This window comes from Tiliqua scincoides, chromosome 8 (genome assembly GCF_035046505.1).
Source record: "Tiliqua scincoides isolate rTilSci1 chromosome 8, rTilSci1.hap2, whole genome shotgun sequence".
NCBI lineage: Eukaryota > Metazoa > Chordata > Lepidosauria > Squamata > Scincidae > Tiliqua > Tiliqua scincoides.
The window spans coordinates 7595787-7612922 of NC_089828.1; the positions used below are offsets into that span (position 1 = coordinate 7595787).

A 17136-nucleotide genomic window follows, 5' to 3' on the forward strand; every position below is an offset into this window, starting at 1 on the left:
CGCTGCGCGCCGCCAAAGTGTCTAGACGGGCACATGACGGGAGGGAGCCAATGACTCCGGCGCTCTCCGCGGGCCTCGCCGAGTGCGGTGGAAGAACAAAAAAGCAGGCGAGCCGAGCGAGCAGGACGCGCCGCGCAGCCAGACCCGGCGGGGCTCGGACTCTCGCTGGAAGCTCCGACGGCCGCGCCGCCTGGACCGCAGCAGCCCCGTCCGTCGCCCGCTCCCGCCGGGACCCCCGCAGCCGAGCCATGCGCGGCGCCGCCAGCCCGCTGCTCGCCCCGCCGGGGGGGCCTGCCGCGCAGCGGGGCGGGCCGGGCGCCTTCTGAGCCAGCCGTCCGAGGAGCGGCCCGCACGCGACGCCCCCGGAGAGCCGCGGCGGAGAGCGGCGCCGTCGAGCGGGGCCGCCGCGCCTGAGAGGAGGCGCAGAGCCGGGCGCCGCCGCTCCATGTAGGGCCGAGGGGGCGGGCGGTTGGGCGCGCGGCGGATCCCCGCGGGGCTCGCTCCATGCCGCGGCGCCCCCGCTTGCCGGCCGGCCGGGCCGGGAGCCCCCGCCGCGGGGGCCGCTGTGCGCCGCGCCGCCCCGGGAGGGTGTGAGCGAGCCGAGGACGGCGAGGCGCATGTTCAGGTCCAGACGGGCAGGGCTGGTGCGGCGCCTGTGGAGGAGCCGCGTCCCCCTCGGCCGCGAAGACGCCGGCGCCGGGCGGGCGCGGGATGGCGGCGGCGGCCCCGCGAAGAGCGCGCAGAAGCCGGCGCGCAGCCCCGAGGAGCGGCCCGTGGCGCAGGGCGACGGCGGGACGGTGAGCTGCTGCCTCTTCCAGGACCGCGAGCCCGGCGCCGCCGCGCCGCCCCGGGAGGCGCCGCCGGAGCAGGAGCTGCAGGCCGCCACGCTCGCGCTGCTCAAGCGCCTCAAGGAGCGCGCGCTGGACTGCCTGCTGGAGGCCGTCGAGTCCCGCGGGGGGCTGCCCGGCGGCTGCGTCCTCGCGCCCCGCGGCCTGGAGGCCGCCCCGCACCTGCTGCTGGGCAGGCTCTTCCGCTGGCCGGACCTCCAGCACCCGGCCGAGCTGAAGCCCCTGTGCGGCTGCCGCAGCTTCGGCCTCCCCGACGGCGCCGCCGGGTGCTGCAACCCCTACCACTTCAGCAGGCTGTGCGGGCCAGGTAGGTGCGGGCCGGGGAGGGGAGGGAGCGGAGGGGAGAGGGCTGAGCCTCCCCCAGAGTCCAGCGCCCAGGCACCCGCGGCTCCGCCGGCCGAGGCTCTCCCAGCCAAGGCGCGTCCATGGTGGGAGGGGAACCCCTGCCCGCGCCGAGCCGCCTCTGGCTGGCCTGCTGAGAGAGGGCCCTGGGCTTACCGGCAGGGGGGCCCGCAGAGCAGAAGGCCGGCCCCTGCCCCGGGGCCTCTCCGCGCACCTCTGGATGCCTGCTGCTGGGGACAGATGGCAGGGGCGCTCTCGCCTTCCTGCCCTGTCTGTGGGCTTCCTTCCGGCCACTCTTGCAAACAGGAGACTGGGCTAGCTGGACCCGGCCAGGTGACACCTGAAAGGTCAACAGATGCCCTGTGAGAAACCACACGGAGTGCCCACAGTCCCTGCATCCCTGGCAGCAGGTGCCTGGTGAGGCTTGGGAGGTGCCATTGGAGGATCTAGAGCCTTCCAGTCTCTCTTGCTTTGTTTGAGCCCCCAAACTCTGAGGCTGGAGCTCCAGCTTGGGTCATGTGCCTGGAGAAAAGGCAGGGACCCTAATGTTTTTCTGGATGGAGCCCTCTCAGGTGTGTGTGTGGGGTTCTGTATAAGTGACATTGATGAAAGGAAGAGCACCTTGCTGCATTTGCAGAATGCATTCTGGAATGATGGGGCATTGCCTCTGGGTTGGAGGGTGTGGCTTCCAGGACATCTTGAGCTCCAGGACCTCTTCGTTCACTGCCATCAACTACATTTCCTCTCCTCCTGATACCAGGAATGTGGGTCAAAACTGACTGACTTCCAGCACCTAGATGGTTCCCTCTCTAGGTTCTGAGCCTACTCTCAGCCAGTTCACACGAATGCTTTGAGGTCTCACTGAGGAGTGGTGATGTGGTCCCTGGCCTTATCCTGGCATGTCTTTGAAGGCGATGAGGTGAACTGAAGGCTGTGCAGTGTGAGAGCAGCCTTGCCAGCTCTGTGCTACAGGCTCCTCTACAAATCTGTTTCGGTTTTGCCATCTCAGTTGTAGGTTTGAGTCTACCCTGGGGGCTGGTTTTCACACATGCATGTTCACACATTTGAAGAGTGCAGCACTGAGTGGTGATGGTCATCAAATGTCCCAAGCTTCAGGCAGAACGATTCCTTGCCACTGACACAAAACCAAGAATATAGGTATTAGGAGGCAGGGTGTGTGTGTCTCTCTTTGTATATCTCTATGTATGTATGTATGTATGTATGTATGTATGTATGTATGTACACACACATACACACACATGGGGGGGAGAGAGATAAACACTATATAAGAAAACACTGTGTGTATAAATAGACTCTGAGTGCTTCCCCTAATTTAAGCTCCGATCTATTCCGAAAGAGGTTGGAACTGAAATATGAGCAAAGTGTTCTGTTGCCAGCTTTGGTTTGCTCTGGGGCTTTCTGGCTGGTAGACCTTAAAGCATCTCTCCATCTTTCTCTTAGCTATGAAACGGAAGGTGGTGCTTGCATTCAAGCCAATGTATGTTTTAAAGCAGATGGGTTGCCAACTAGAGGCCTCTGAGCAAAATCTGCCCTGCCTCTGTGGAAGATCCTTCAGTACTTGGCCCCAGAGTCCTCAGCCTAGAATTAAAATTGGGGAGTGCAGACCATGGAATTTGCCAGAAAACCACTTTGATGGGTAGACGGGGCTTATTCTGAGGGCAGGTTCACGCATGCATATACCCTTGAGTTCTCTATGTGTGCTTTCTTTAAGATGAGCTGTGTGTATGTCTCAGGTGCTGAGCAATTCAAGGTAGTGTTAGATCCTCTGCCCAGAAGCGAGAGAGGAGCATAGTGTGGATCAGGGGTTGAAAAGGAGTCAGTCACACTATCCAACATTGTTTTATTCAGTTACAACTAAGGCCTTGTTCTCAAAAGCAGCAGATGAGGCTGCAAAGTGCTCCTTGCTAGTTTTCTGTGTGCAAGGAACAAGCATATGTGCTGACATGCTAGCTTTCTGTGTGCAAGGGAATCAGCTTTTCTAAGGAAGAACATTGAATCTTGCAAATTCCCACCTGCAGTTTGAAGTGATATGGTCCGGGCTCATATGCTGTTTGTGAGACACAGGCTACAAAGCCTGTGTCAAAATGAGAAGTGTTAATACAGCAAATGTATGATGATTGTGGAGGCAGTGAATGCTATTAAATGCAGTGGCGTAGCTAGAGGGGGTGCAAAGCACCACGTTTTTCAGGGAGCCTCACTGCGGCATGCAAGCGGCCCCTCCCCTTCGGAGCCATTCTGGAGCCAAATGCCTCTGTTTGGCATCTACTGCCTAGAATGGCTCTGAAGGGGAGGTGCTGCTTGCACGCTGCAGTGAGGCTTTCTGCAAATCTTGGTGTTTTGTCCCCCCTCTAACTATACCACTAGTTGAATGACTGCAGGAGGGCTGACAAATGGAGGTTTGGCCTCTTCTTTGTGATGGGCAGTTAAAGTTGGCCACTGTGATATCGAACTGGGGGGTTGGGGGGACATTCTTTCCCGTCTCCCCAACTCATTTCCAAGCCCCTGTCACCCCACTCTGCTTTTGTTTCAAACATCTGTGTGGAGATTGTGACATGATGTTGATTTGTGAAGCACCTGATATGCATGTGCAGGCACATCTGCACATAGTTAATCCTTGCCTCTCCCTTGAATTCAGTTTGTAACCTGTGGGAAGCCACTTCTGCTCACCCACAGTTTGCCATCCGAGATATGGGGAAATTCCTCTGGACCTACCTTGCAGGGCAGTCACAGGATGGCAAGATCACAAGTGTGAAGGTTTGAAAGATGTGGGTAGACACGTCAAGTGTGTCACTCACTTTTTAGAGCCATCCAGGCTAGAAAGAGGGGGCTGGGGTGGTGGTTTCTAATGAAAGCCAGGACTCCCTGGATGCTGAGATCTGCCTCCAGTCCAAGATTCTGTGCTTTTCCTGTGTTTGTGTGGAACCCACACAGCTTTGGCTGAAAGCCACTGTTGCTACTCGTGCAAAACGTGAACAAGCAGCCTGGGGGAGCTGCTGGTAGAGACTGACCAAAAGAGACCTGGTGTTAATTTCCATTGTGGTAGGAGAGACAGTAACTCTGTTTTTTGCCTTGGGAGTTGTAAGGCATAGTGGAATTTACTGGATGGGTGAGTGCTTTTTTCTAATGTAGTATCTATATAAAATTGCTTTTACCCTAGGTAGTTTCTGCCTGTTCCCCTAGAATGCTGGAAGGCAAACAGTGGCAGGATCCCCCTGTTTGCCTGCAGAAAGTCCCAGGTTCAGCCCCTGGCAGCACCCCCAGGAAGGGCTGAGAGACACAGGGTCAGAGCAGTGTTGTGTTGAACAGTCCAGCAGGCTGACTGGCAAAGTTAGCTTCATTGTGCTGGGGAAGAGCTGTGGCTCAGACCAGGAGATTATAGTTCAGGCCATTGCATTTCTGGTTAGAGACTTGCAGCCCAATCCTATCCACACTTTCCTGGAAGTAAGTCCCATTGACTTTAATGAGACTTACTTCTGAGTAGACATGCATAGGATTGGGCTGTCAGGTATCAGGTGGTGGGAATAGCTCACTTGTTTGAGACCCCCAGAGAACTGCTGCTACCAGTCCGTGTACATGGTGCTGGGGTGGAGATCAAGTTCAGTGGTTTTACTCAAGAGAAGGCAGCTTTAGGTTTTTCTGATGGGGCTGAAGTTACTCTCTCCTTGGGACAGAGTTCTGTGCTCCTTGTGTGAATTATTTGTTGCCTCTTTAGAAGACTTGAAGCATAAAAAAAGTAGGCTGCTCATTGGTACAGTGTGATTAGCAAGTCAGGAGTTAAATGTTTGAATTCAGAAGTGGATTAAAAAAAAATATTTAAAGGACAGGATTACATTGGTGCCTGAGGAACCACTGAGATGGGCTGTCAGTGCCCTGTGGCCCTGGAGACCCTAGGAAGCCAGGTGGGTGGGTGAATGTGCGCCCATTATTGTAGACTTGCACTCGGTGCTGATTGATCACTGCTCCTCCCAGGTCCCCACAGCCATCCACATAGACTAGATGCCCTGCTTCAACCTCTTCTGCCATGCCAGCAAGAGTGATTTATGTGCCCCAAGCATCATATGACAGAGAGGAGAAGGAAAGAGCAGGGGTGTGCACAGGGGAGCCTGGAGGAGTGGAGGACTCTTCCATGGCATGCATGAGACTCTCTCCCTGTCTGCTTGGCCTTGGGTCAAGCTTGCCCCTTTTTCCTGCCGACATTGCTGGCATAGCTGGTGCTCACTGAAGCCTGCCATGATCAGTCCCCTCTCTGGGGCTGATAGCTAGTGGGTCGCAGGTTCTCCCCAGGGCCTTTTCCCTTTGCCCCAACCACAAGCGCTGGAGTTTTGAAAAAGAGGGATTGGAAAGTTCCCCAGGCTCCTGTTTCCTTCTAGTTTGTGTTAAGCAGCTCAACTCCCCAAAGTTTTGCCCTGATTCAGACAAAGGCCTTCTGCGGCCTAGTGACTGTTGAACTCAGTGAAGGTGACCCTTCTCTCTGGTTGGCAGGGAAAGAAGATTTGGGAAGAGACTCTGACTGGTCTAGCAGTCCGGACCAATGCAGATTTACACAGGAGTAGAGCGCAAGGGATTCAGAGCCCAATCCTATCCAGTTTTCCAGTACTGGTACAGCTGTGGCAATGGGGCACGCACTGCATCTTGTGGTGGTGGGGGGCAGTCACAGAGGCCTTCTTCAGGTATGGGAACATTTGTTCCCTTACCTTGGGGCTGCATTGAGTCTGCACCAGTGCTGGAAAATTGGATAGGATTGGGCCCTTGAGGTTGCAGCCTCCGACTGTAGCTGGTGTCCAAGACAAGACCCCCCCCTTTCCTTCAAAAGCAAACTCAGAGTCTGCTTGTTATTTTGCTGTAATTGGATCCACAAAATTACCAGTGTTTGGGTTATGCTGAAGGGGAGGAAACTTATTTTTTGGGACTTGCAGAAAATCACTGGTTTCTGAAGGCAAAAGAATATGGGAATTAAAGAGAAACACACAAATCCCTTTTCTCTTGGCCTGGCTTTATCCCTTTTCAACTGAGATCAGTTTCACGTTGTGCTTAAAAAGCACCCCCTTCCTTTTTTTTCTTTCCTAAGGAGGTTTCCCCCCTCCCTATTTAGGTGAAGAAGTGGTGATAATATGCAGTTTGCATTTTGCTGGCGCCAGTCTGCCGGGCAATTTATCTGACTGCCTCTCTTAAAGTGGCAGCGCCTCTTTTCCCAACTTCTCTTTATTGCAATCTGCTTGGTCTGGACTTTTTCCTTTTTTGTTTAAAGTAGCCAGCTCTGTCCTTCTCTGTCTTAACCCCTTTTGGGAAGAGAGGCCAATGGTCTGAACCTGAATACACCAATATATATTGGAGTATTCCTCTTTCGCCCAGCAATGAAAAATGGAAAATTAACAGTCCGGGAAAGTTTTCTTGGAAGCAGTTGTAATATGCTGGATCTTGTTAGCCTCTATGGGGGGGGGGGGTTTTGCTTGCTATTGTTCCTTCCTCCTCTGTGTCAGTACAAGGAGAAAATCCTCCAGGGTGCTAAAAGTTCTGCTAATGATCCCCCTTTTTTGGCAAGCACAGCTTTCTTTAATTTTTTTTTTTGTTTTGCAATCCCAATTCCTCCTGTTGCGCTCTGAATTCAGTCACTTGGTGTCTTTCCTACAGGGAGTGATGGAATTCTTTCCCTTGAATGTTGCTGGAACATCAAGTACCGTGTTCTTTGTAACAGATGCGCACAGGCTTGAGAATGAACCTTGGCTGGGGCTAGCGTTCCTGAAACCACCTCCTAAGGAAGCATGGCTGTCCAAAAACGTGACAATGCTATTAGGGAATGTGTCTCCTGCAGATTTAAACCAGTTTCACACTACAGATGCAAACTAGATTGTCTCCCTTGGCTCCCCAAGCAATCTTGAAATTTGTAGTGCTTTGAATTTGCCAAGGAGCAGAGTTTGAAGGCTTCCCTGAAAACTGTGTTTCCCAAGCCTCCATAGGGCTGGCGGGCTAAAGGTGAAATGACCTAAACCAGTTGAAAACAATCTTACATTTTGAAGTCCTAGTGCTCTCTTGTCTGACCTTCTAAGTTTGCAGTCTCTGGGTCACTTACTTAGGAGTGAGTTGTATCAAAATCAGTGGCACTTTCTCACAAGTAAACGGCCCCTAAGCCTGCAGTTCTCAGTACATATTGGTGAATGAGTTCTGGAACTTGAAAATCAGTGCTACAAACTCCCAAGTAAACATGTTTGCAATAGAGTATGTCTTTTTAGCTGGCATAGGGCATGGGAGAGTTGGTCATGAAGTAGATCATGTTCCCAGTGAGCGTCAGATATGTTGCTGGCTGAATGAAGTCGCTTCCTTGCTTCTAGTGGACGACTCCAGAACAAATGAGTTCAAAGTTATACCTATAAGTGATACAGGACCCACTTTACTGGGTGCTCCTTGCTGGACATGGTGGCCGCTGCTTTCTCTGTGGTGCTCCTGTGATGATTGTGGTCCATGAGAATTCTCTGCTCTGGTGTTCCTCGTGTAGTACAGTATGCTCCACATGGCATGCAAATCAGCACGCAACCCCTTGGGAGATAGTGAGTAATGGAGACACTGCTAGGCAACAGAAGGCTTCCTGTTTTGTGGGTCTTGCTTCAGTCATCTTGGGATGACAGCATTTAGGTGCCTCCCTCAATGTTACACACCAAGTTCTGGTTTAATTCTGCCAAAGGGTCACCTCTTTGGTGTGGAGAAAGGTTAAGTGTCTTACTGTTTAACCCTGTATTTCCCCCTCTCCCCAGGGCACTAATCTGAGACTTTCTTCTTTTTTAGAATCTCCACCCCCTCCTTACTCTCGGCTGTCTCCGAATGATGAGCAAAAGCCACTGGGTAAGTGTCTTGCCTTCACTGCCTTGCTCTGCAGTTTGACAGACAGAAATAAGGTCATTTTATGAGGGTGGGTGTTGGGTTTGCATCTACCTAAAATGCTCCGCACTAGAAAGCTGAATGGTGGCAGGTTCTGGAGTGTGAGTTGTGCAGTGCTGCACTCTTCAGGACTGCTTTGATGATGAAAAATCATCAAAGTGTCCAGGTTTCCTTGCTTTAGGTTTCCTTGCATAGCAGAGGTTACCACCCTCAGTCCCATTGCCAGGGTCGAGTTGTAGTCATAGATTTGGATGGGATCATCGAGTCCAACCCCCTGCCAAAGTGAGCTGTAACATCCCTAAAGAGATGGCCCTCCAGACTGTACTGAAAGACCTCCAATGATGGAGAGTCTACCACCTTTCCAGGCAGACTGTTCCACTGCAGATCATACCATCAGGAAATTCTTTCCTAACAGTTATCAGAATGCTCCTTTGTTTGTCCTGGTTCTGCCCGCTGGAGCAATTGAAAACGAATCTGCAATCACATGTAGAAAGTGCAGCAATAGGTGTGGAGGATGCAGAATGCACCCTCTTGAGAATCTCAGCCTAGGCAAAAGTGATCCCTTGTCTCCCAAAAGCTTGATAGCTAGGGTGTCTGGGAGAAGGAGGGCAGGAAGGCCAGTGGGAATTGAAGGCTGGCCTCCAGTAGGGCCTCTTTTCCCAATTCATGAAATACAGGAGAGGGACCACATACTTAGGATGCAGAACACCCTAGTCTCAGTCACCAGCATCTTCCATTCAGCCTAGAGCAGGCTGAGCTAGACAGACTGATGGTCAATGTGGGATAAATTGACCAGCTTAAATATAATTATACTAATCCCAGAATTCAGTATTCAAAAGTTTTATCAACTCTGCTTTTTCCCATCCAAGAAACACTCATAGAACTTTAAAAAAAATAAGACTCAGCTTCTCTTTCATGTTGGGTTGCCACCTTTTAAACTGGGATGGCTTCTGTGACTTTAGCGGTTGCACAGTAGCAGGATGTAAAACAGCTGCAGATTTTGCTGTTTTTTTCTGGCACATTGATGAAGTTGTGGGGCAGGCTGTATCTGCGAAATCTGTTTGAAATGCAGGAGCTTAGACAGCCAGGGAAAGGGGACAGCTGCACCTTACACATTGGTGTCGCGAGATAGCTTAGAATGGCTTCCCCCCCCCCCCATAACCCCCTGAATTACAAAGACTTGTCTTTGAAAAAAAAAATCATCAAAGGAGACATGATCAAAAAGACTGGGCATGAAAAGGTGACCTACTTAAAAACTGGCATCATCCACAAGGGAGTTGCCTTCCAAAGTATATATTGCCATTGAGGAATTTAAACATAGACCTCAGTGGACAGGGCTCTGCCTTTGGCTCCTCTGCACTGGAAGGCTGCTCAGGCAAATGGGAATCACAGGTTCACTGTCCTAAATTAACATGGGGTGGGTGCGAAGGAGCCCAAATGCTGGATCACACATTCCCCCCCCCCCAGTAGAAACAGCAAGAAGAACCAAACAAATAAGGAGAGTGCAGCTGCTTTGTGACGGAATAGGGACTCATCCAGCATGCCTGGATCCTGGCAGTTGCAAGGCGTCTTGCTTTGTAGGAGTTTGGGCAGCTGCACTGGAGTCTCTAGCAGGTTTCTAAAGCAATGGCCAACCTGCCCCTCCCAGGCCTAGGCACCGGGGTGGCTCTGGAGGGCAGGGGAAGTCATTTGCCACCCTGTAGTGCCACCCAGACGATGGCCAGAGAAGGTACTGCAGTGCAGCCTCGCCCTTGCTGAACCAGGATTGCTGGGGGACCAGCAGGTTCACTTTGCATACCCTGTTACTGAGCAAGTTGCTTCTTGCAGTAGTAGTGAGGCAGAGTCCTCCTCCCTGCTCCCCCCATAGACCCATGAGAACCCAGCTGCCTGCCTGCTTTGACTGGGTCTCTGCTCCCCTTCCTGGAACTTTGCCTACCTGCTCTGGAGCATGGCTTGTACCTGCTGACCTCTCAGCCTGGCCGAGGCCCGATCAGAGCTGCAGAGCTGCAAGGCAGTTTGTTGAGTCACAAGTTGTGCTTTTAGCAACTGTAATGCCACAAACTCTGCTCACTCCACCCCAGCCCCATAAACCAGCCCATACCTGTCTCAACTATGTTTGGGTCACAGGGCATCCTCTGGGCACCGAGGAGACGCGATCTCAGGGTATCCAGAACAAACTGACTCTCTTGAAAAATGCTGCTCTTCCAGATGGAGCCCCTGGGTCATCTGGCCCAACCCCTGTGCCTCTTCCTTTAAAAAAACACACACACACACACACAAACCAAGGTGGTGAACCAAGGGCCCAAACCTCTCCAACTTTCTAGCACCAATGCAGCTGTGCAAATGGGGTGTGCGCTGCATCTTGCAGTAGGGAGGCAGTCACAGAGATCTCTCAACATAAGGGAATGCTTCTTCCCATATCTGGGGGGTGCGTTGTGGCTGCACTGGCACTAGAAAGTTAGATAGGATTGGGCCCTAAGAGTCCAAAGAACTCAGAGTCACTTCTCTCTAGAGTGAGCTGCTTTTCCCAGGCAGCGGAACTTTGAGTGACATACCAAAAAATGGAACTTGGCTTTTAAGGTTGGTTGAATAGAGGAGAAAAGTGGGGAAAAACCTGCCCCACAGCATTCAAACATTTAGAGCACAGTTTTAATTAAAGGGGCGTAAGTGCAGGGGAGAGAGAGAGAGACACCAACAAAAGATTTCAAACTTGTTAAAACAAAGTTTGTTTAGTTTCAGCAGGGGAGAGAGGAAGGAAGGAAGGAAGGAAACAAGAATAAACAGCTTCAAGAATTTTAATAGTGATAATTAAGTATAGTAACGGTGAATTGTTTGAAGGCTTAGTGTAACCTTATCCACTGAGCGCCAAGTTCCTACTTGTTTGATCAACTCAGCCTTGGTTACTTTTGAGGGCCCAAGTCCTGCTGTTTCTGATGTGTCAGGAAAGCGAAGGGGAGCAGCTGCATTCACACGAACAAAGGGAAACGGTGTTCCCTTTTTTTAAGAGGTCATGGGGATGGACTTGGTGGGGCGAACCTTAAAAAGAGGCACGTTTGCCACTTGTTTCCCCATAAGGAGGACAGCACCCACTCCGTCAAATTGTGTCACCCTCTCTAGGATGGGCAGTTGCATGTTGGGAATGAATGATGGGCCTTTACTATGTGAAAATGTTCATACAGCCTGTTGGTTTGGGAGGAGGAGTCCTCCTTGACATGGATTTAGACACATCCCCCTTGATTCTTCTCTCAAGGCTTAGTCAGACAAGACCCACATATTATGTTACTGGAACCCCCCATCAGCTTTTGGGAGAAGTGAGCAGTCTTTCTTACCCAGCTACCAGTGCAGATGGTAGCAGTGAAGCATGCTTTCATGCAGAAGCTTAGCTAGAAGGGGGGAGGCTCGGTGAGTATGGCAAGCACCACAGTGTTCTGTGTAAGCCCCTCCCCTTTGCCTTTGGAGCCATTTGGGGCAGCAAAGGCAACACATTTGCATTGCTATCACTGCCCTGAATGGTGATGGGGAGGGGTCGCTTACACGGTGTGTGGCCGTGGTTGATTTCTTCTGAGGGATAGGCACACTTTTCCTAACAAAACAACGAGAGTGAGCTACTTGGGTGATCTTTTACTTGTCCAACCAACCCCACACGATAGATGGGTGCATTTGTGGTGCGTGAAAGTCCTGTCCCTTCCCTTTGCACCTGGAGGAATTTGGGGCATTTCCTTGAATTGTGTGGAAGGTGGGGGGAGTTCATCTGAACCTCCCCTTTATATGCACTGATAAACATGTTTCATCCCAATGCCCCTCTACATAGGCCAAGAAACTTAAAAAAGTAGATCAGCACCAGTAGCGGGGCAGTTTGAACAAACTGTGATTCCCCCATGCCATTAAGTGAAATTACCTGAATTCCCCCACAAGTGAGAGGAGGAACCAAGATGCACACCAGCCCTCTGGGAGTGCGCATGTCTTTTTTCACACTGTGGGACTGATTGGACAAACAAAGTGTTATCTGGACAAGACCAATGAGGAGATGGCAAGAAGCTGCATGGGGGAGAGCGGGAAGGAAGATTTCCTCTTGGGCAAAGATGGGCCTTGGCTACACACTGAGATGTGGCCATTGGGGCAGGAGCACGATGATGCCTTTTTTGTTCCGAGCAATGCTTGATGCTCCGCCTCTCTTTTCCCAGATCTTTCTGATTCCACGTTGTCCTACACTGAAACGGAGGCCACGAACTCGCCCAATATCACTCCTGGAGAATTCTCAGGTTGGCAAGTCATATTTTCATTTGCTGAATCCAAGTGACCCTTTTTGTGCCTTCTTCACATTTCTGTTTTAACAAGACTGTTTCAAGAATTGCCCCTCCATGAGCTAAAATGTTGCAATTGACAATGAGAAACAGTTCATACCTCAGCTGGACCTAGGGAAGGTGCTTGTGGCCCCAGAAGGTTGCCAAAGGTTTGGCTAATAGCCTTGCTTGTATTTGAATAAAAATCAGATGCAGGGCATATCTGTATGACAGAACTGTCATAGGCGTCCTCCTAATCTGCCTGCAAGGACTTCTAGGATTTTCTGTGTGGGGACGGATGCTTTCTTAGCGCTTGTTGAACACCACTACTGTTCCTGATGTTCATTAGGGGATGTCGTTAATTGTTTTAAAACTGGTTTAATCTTGCAGTGCAGTGTAAGCATGGAGTTAGTGTTGTAAAGGTTTATCAGTTAATATGAAATAATTAACTCAGATTTAGCAAATGGCTCAAATTCTGCAAATCTAGTTTCATTAAACTCTTTTAGAAATCATAGGGAAAGAATGAAGAGCAGTTCATTGGTTCTGCACTTGAAGATGGTTGTTTATTGGAGAGAACTGAATTCACTGGGGGTCAGAAATGACCCTTTTTGGGGTCGGGTTGGTGCTTCCTGAAGTTCCATCTTTGTTGTGTGTCTCCATCTTATGTGAGTGCAGTTTTCCGTTTATCTGAACATCCGTTTGTTCCCCCCAAAGTTTTACATACCCTTGGGATTAATATTGATTCAGGTTTTCAAGTAAAATTGTGAAATTTTTGGGCAAGAGGGCCCCCAAACTTGTCTATTATCTGCTACTGTAAATAAATGGCTATGTTGCCTGACTTGCTATTTGGTTTTCCTCCTGGGTGTTGCACATTTTCTCTTGCGCCATATTACGGGCTTGGAAAACTACAGCTCTTGGGTCGGTGTGTCTAGTGAGAGTCTCTCCTGTTTTGCAGGACTTATTTTGCCTGAGGGAACAGTTGATAATTCAGGTTCTCACACTCCTTGCTGCTTGTTGTGAAGGTGCAGCTCTGGAAAGATAAAAACTTCTTTTAATCAATTCAGGCAGCTTTCCTTGAAAATGCATCTGACATGATGCACACTGTCCAGATTTGGCCTTCCTTTCTTGGTTTATCATTGGCCAAGGGCAGAATGTCAGAGACCTCTTAGTCGTTTTCCTCATGCCAGAGATGACAAGTAAAGAGATGCTTGGACAAAGTAGATAGCAGCATAGACCATCTCAGAAAACCCACAGGAGTTACAATTTTGTTGTCATTGTAGCTACAGCAGAGAAACTATTGGTGGGAAAGTGGATGATGGAATGTTCCATTATGTTCCGCTAAAGCTGTGGTTTAGTTGTTGGGTGCTGGGGGCCTTTGGGCCAAGTTTGGCCCTCTGACCCTGTTCATGGCTGACATTGTCTAATTTCCAGTCAAAGCTGGAGATTTAATTATGTTTCCTGTTCTTGCTAGAACAGAAGAACAGTTCATGGGAAGATGGAATGTTCCTTTATACTCTGTAGAATCTGTAGTTAAGCGGTTGCCGCCTTGCAGCCCTGGAGTGTGATCTGGTCCACTGATCATGGAACTTCTCCTAGTTGTTGTGGCTGCCTTGTCATCAGTTGTGGCAAACATTCCCACTGTGAGACCTGTTCTGGACAAGGATGGGATTCTGGAAGCTGAAGCAGTAGCTGCTGAAGGCTTAACTCCCATGGTTCCTTAACACTGTCAGGATTTGAGAAACAGTTCAGAACTTTCAGGTTGCTTTCTCCAGGATAGATCTCGAACTAACCCAAGGCATAGGGAGGAGGTGTTGGAGAAGTATCTAGAAATCTAAATCTGACATGCGAATTTGAGATATTTTTCTGGTTTCTCTAATCTTGGTTTCCAACTCACATGTGAACATAAGAACAGCCCCACTGGATCAGCCCATAGGCCCATCTAGTCCAGCTTCCTGTATCTCACAGCGGCCCACCAAATGCCCCAGGGAGCACACCAGATAACAAGAGACATCATCCTCATGCCCTCCCTTGCACTGGCATTCTGACATAGCCCATTTCTAAAATCAGGAGGTTGCACATACACATCATGGCTTGTAACCCGTAATGAATTTTTCCTCCAGAAACTTGTCCAATCCCCTTTTAAAGGCATCCAGGCCAGATGCAGTCACCACATCCTGTGGCAAGGGGTTCCACAGACCAACCACATGCTGAGTAAAGAAATATTTTCTTTTGTCTGTCCTAACCCTCCCAACACTCAATTTTAGTGAATGTCCCCTGGTTCTGGTGTTATGTGAGAGTGTAAAGAGCATCTCTTTATCCTTCCCATGCATAATTTTGTATGTCTCAATCATGTCCCCCCTCAGGCGCCTCTTTTCTAGGCTGAAGAGGCCCAAATGCCGTAGCCTTTCCTCATAAGGAAGGTGCCCCAGCCCAGTAATCATCTTAGTTGCTCTCTTTTGCACCTTTTCCCACTATATCCTTTTTGAGATGCAGCAACCAGAACTGGACACAATACTCCAGGTGTGGCCTTACCATAGATTTATATATATAATATTAGCCGTTTTGTTCTCAATACCTTTTCTAATGATCCCCAGCATAGAATTGGCCTTCTTCACTGCCGCCGCACATTGGGTCAACACTTTCATCGACCTGTCCACCACCACCCCAAGATCTCTCTCCTGATCTGTCACAGACAGTTCAGAACCCATCAGCCTATATGTGAAGTTTTGATTTTTTGCCCCAATGTGCATGACTTTACACTTACTGACATTGAAGCGCATCTGCCATTTTGCTGCCCTTTCTGCCAGTTTGAAGAGATCCTTCTGGAGCTCCTCACAATCATTTCTGGTCTTCACCACTCGGAAATGTTTGGTGTCATCTGCAAACTTAGCCACCTCACTGCTCACCCCTGTCTCCAGGTCATTTATGAAGAGGTTGAAAAGCACCGGTCCCAGGACAGATCCTTGGGGCACACCGCTTTTCATCTCTCTCCATTGTGAAAATTGCCCATTGACACCCACTCTATGTTTCCTGGTCTTCAACCAGGTCTCAATCCATGAGAGGACCTGCCCTCTAATTCCCTGACTGTGGAGTTTTTTCAGTAGCCTTTGGTGAGGGACCGTGTCGAACGCCTTCTGAAAGTCCAGATATATAATGTCCACAGGTTCTCCCGCATCCACATGCCTGTTGACCTTTTCAAAGAATTCTAAAAGGTCTGTGAGGCAAGACTTACCCTTACAGAAGCCATGCTGATTCTCCCTCAGCAAGGCCTGTTCGTCTATGTGTTTTGAGATCCTATCTTTGATGAGGTATTCCACCATCTTACCTGGTATAGATGTTAGGCTGACTGGCCTATAGTTTCCCGGGTCCCCCCTCTTTCCCTTTTTAAAGATAGGCGTGACATTTGCTATCCTCCAATCTTTGGGTACTGTGGCCGTTTTGAGGGACAAGTTGCATATTTTAGTCAAGAGATCAGCAACTTCTTTCTTCAATTCCTTAATAACTCTTGGGTGGATGCCATCAGGGCCCAGTGACTTATTGATCTTTAATTTTTCAATGATGTCTGAAACATCTTCTCTTTCAACCTCTGACTTAATTCCTTGGTCAGGAGGGGCCTTTCGGGCAGCGGTATTTGCCCGAGGTCTTCTGCCGTGAAGACAGATGCAAAGAACTCATTTAATTTCTCTGCCATCTCTAAGTCTCCTTTTATCTCCCCTTTCCCTCCCTCACCATCCAGAGGGCCAACCGCTTCTCTGGTGGTTTTCCTGCTTCTAACATATTTGAAGAAGCTTTTGTTATTCCTCTTAATGCTGCTGGCCATGTGTTCCTCATAGTCTCGCTTGACCTCCCGTATCACCTTCTTACATTTCTTTTGCCACAGTTTATGTTCCTTTTTATTCTCCTCATTAGGGCAAGACTTCCATTAATGGAAGGAAGCTTCCTTGCCCTTTACAGCCTCTCTAATTTAACTTTTTAGCCATGCGGGCACCCTCCTGGACTTAGTGGAACCCTTCTTCCTTTGCGGTATACACTTCCGCTGGGCCTCTATAACTGTTGTTTTAAGCAGCCTCCATGCACTCTGGAGAGATTGGACTCTTTTTACCTTCCCTTTCAACCTCCTTCTAACCAGCCTCCTCATTTGAGGGTAGTCCACTCGTCGGAAGTCAAGGATTTTTTGTGAGAGATTTGCCCGGTATTCTTCCCCCAACATGCATGTCGAAATGGATCGCAGCATGATCACTGTTCCCCAATGGCTCCGTAACATTGACATCTCTAACCAGGTCCTGAGTACTGCACAATGTTAAATCCAAAGTCACCTGTGAAAATATTAATACCATTTCTCAGCGTTGGGCTAAGTGCATAAACACCAGTGTTTCTCAAACTGTGGGTCAGATGCACTAGGTGGGTCACGAGCTGATTTCAGGTGGATCCCCATTCATTTCAATATTTTATTGTTAATATATTAGACAATGCTACCATGGTATGTGACTAAGCTGGGAAATGTGACAGATCTGTACTTCTTAACAAGCTACTCTGTATATAACCCTGGGGACTGGGGATAAGAATAGGCCCTCAGTTTGGCTGTACTTATCGTAAGAGGTGACTAAACAGCTACCGGGTAGATGGGACTCCTTAGCCTGGGAAAGCAGCTCATCTGAGATAAGGAATACTCTGATCCCAAACCTCCATTGACTTAAGGCTACATCCAGTTATGGAAAAGGCTTTAGGAGTCAACCTTGAGGCAAAATCCGGAGCCGGAGTCCCTGAGG

The 17136-nt window shown here is 49.8% G+C and overlaps 1 protein-coding gene across 1 annotated transcript in view; it reads left to right on the forward strand.

Annotated features, from left to right (window-relative positions):
- Positions 1-533: 533 nt before the first annotated feature.
- SMAD6 (SMAD family member 6) overlaps positions 534-17136 on the forward strand; it is a 66799-nt gene continuing 50196 nt past the window's right edge. Inside the window, exons 1-3 of the mRNA XM_066635450.1 lie at positions 534-1155; positions 7992-8048; positions 12269-12346. Of these exons, the coding sequence (XP_066491547.1) occupies positions 618-1155; positions 7992-8048; positions 12269-12346 (673 nt within the window). The 5' untranslated portion in view covers positions 534-617. The remainder of the gene's footprint in view (positions 1156-7991; positions 8049-12268; positions 12347-17136) is intronic.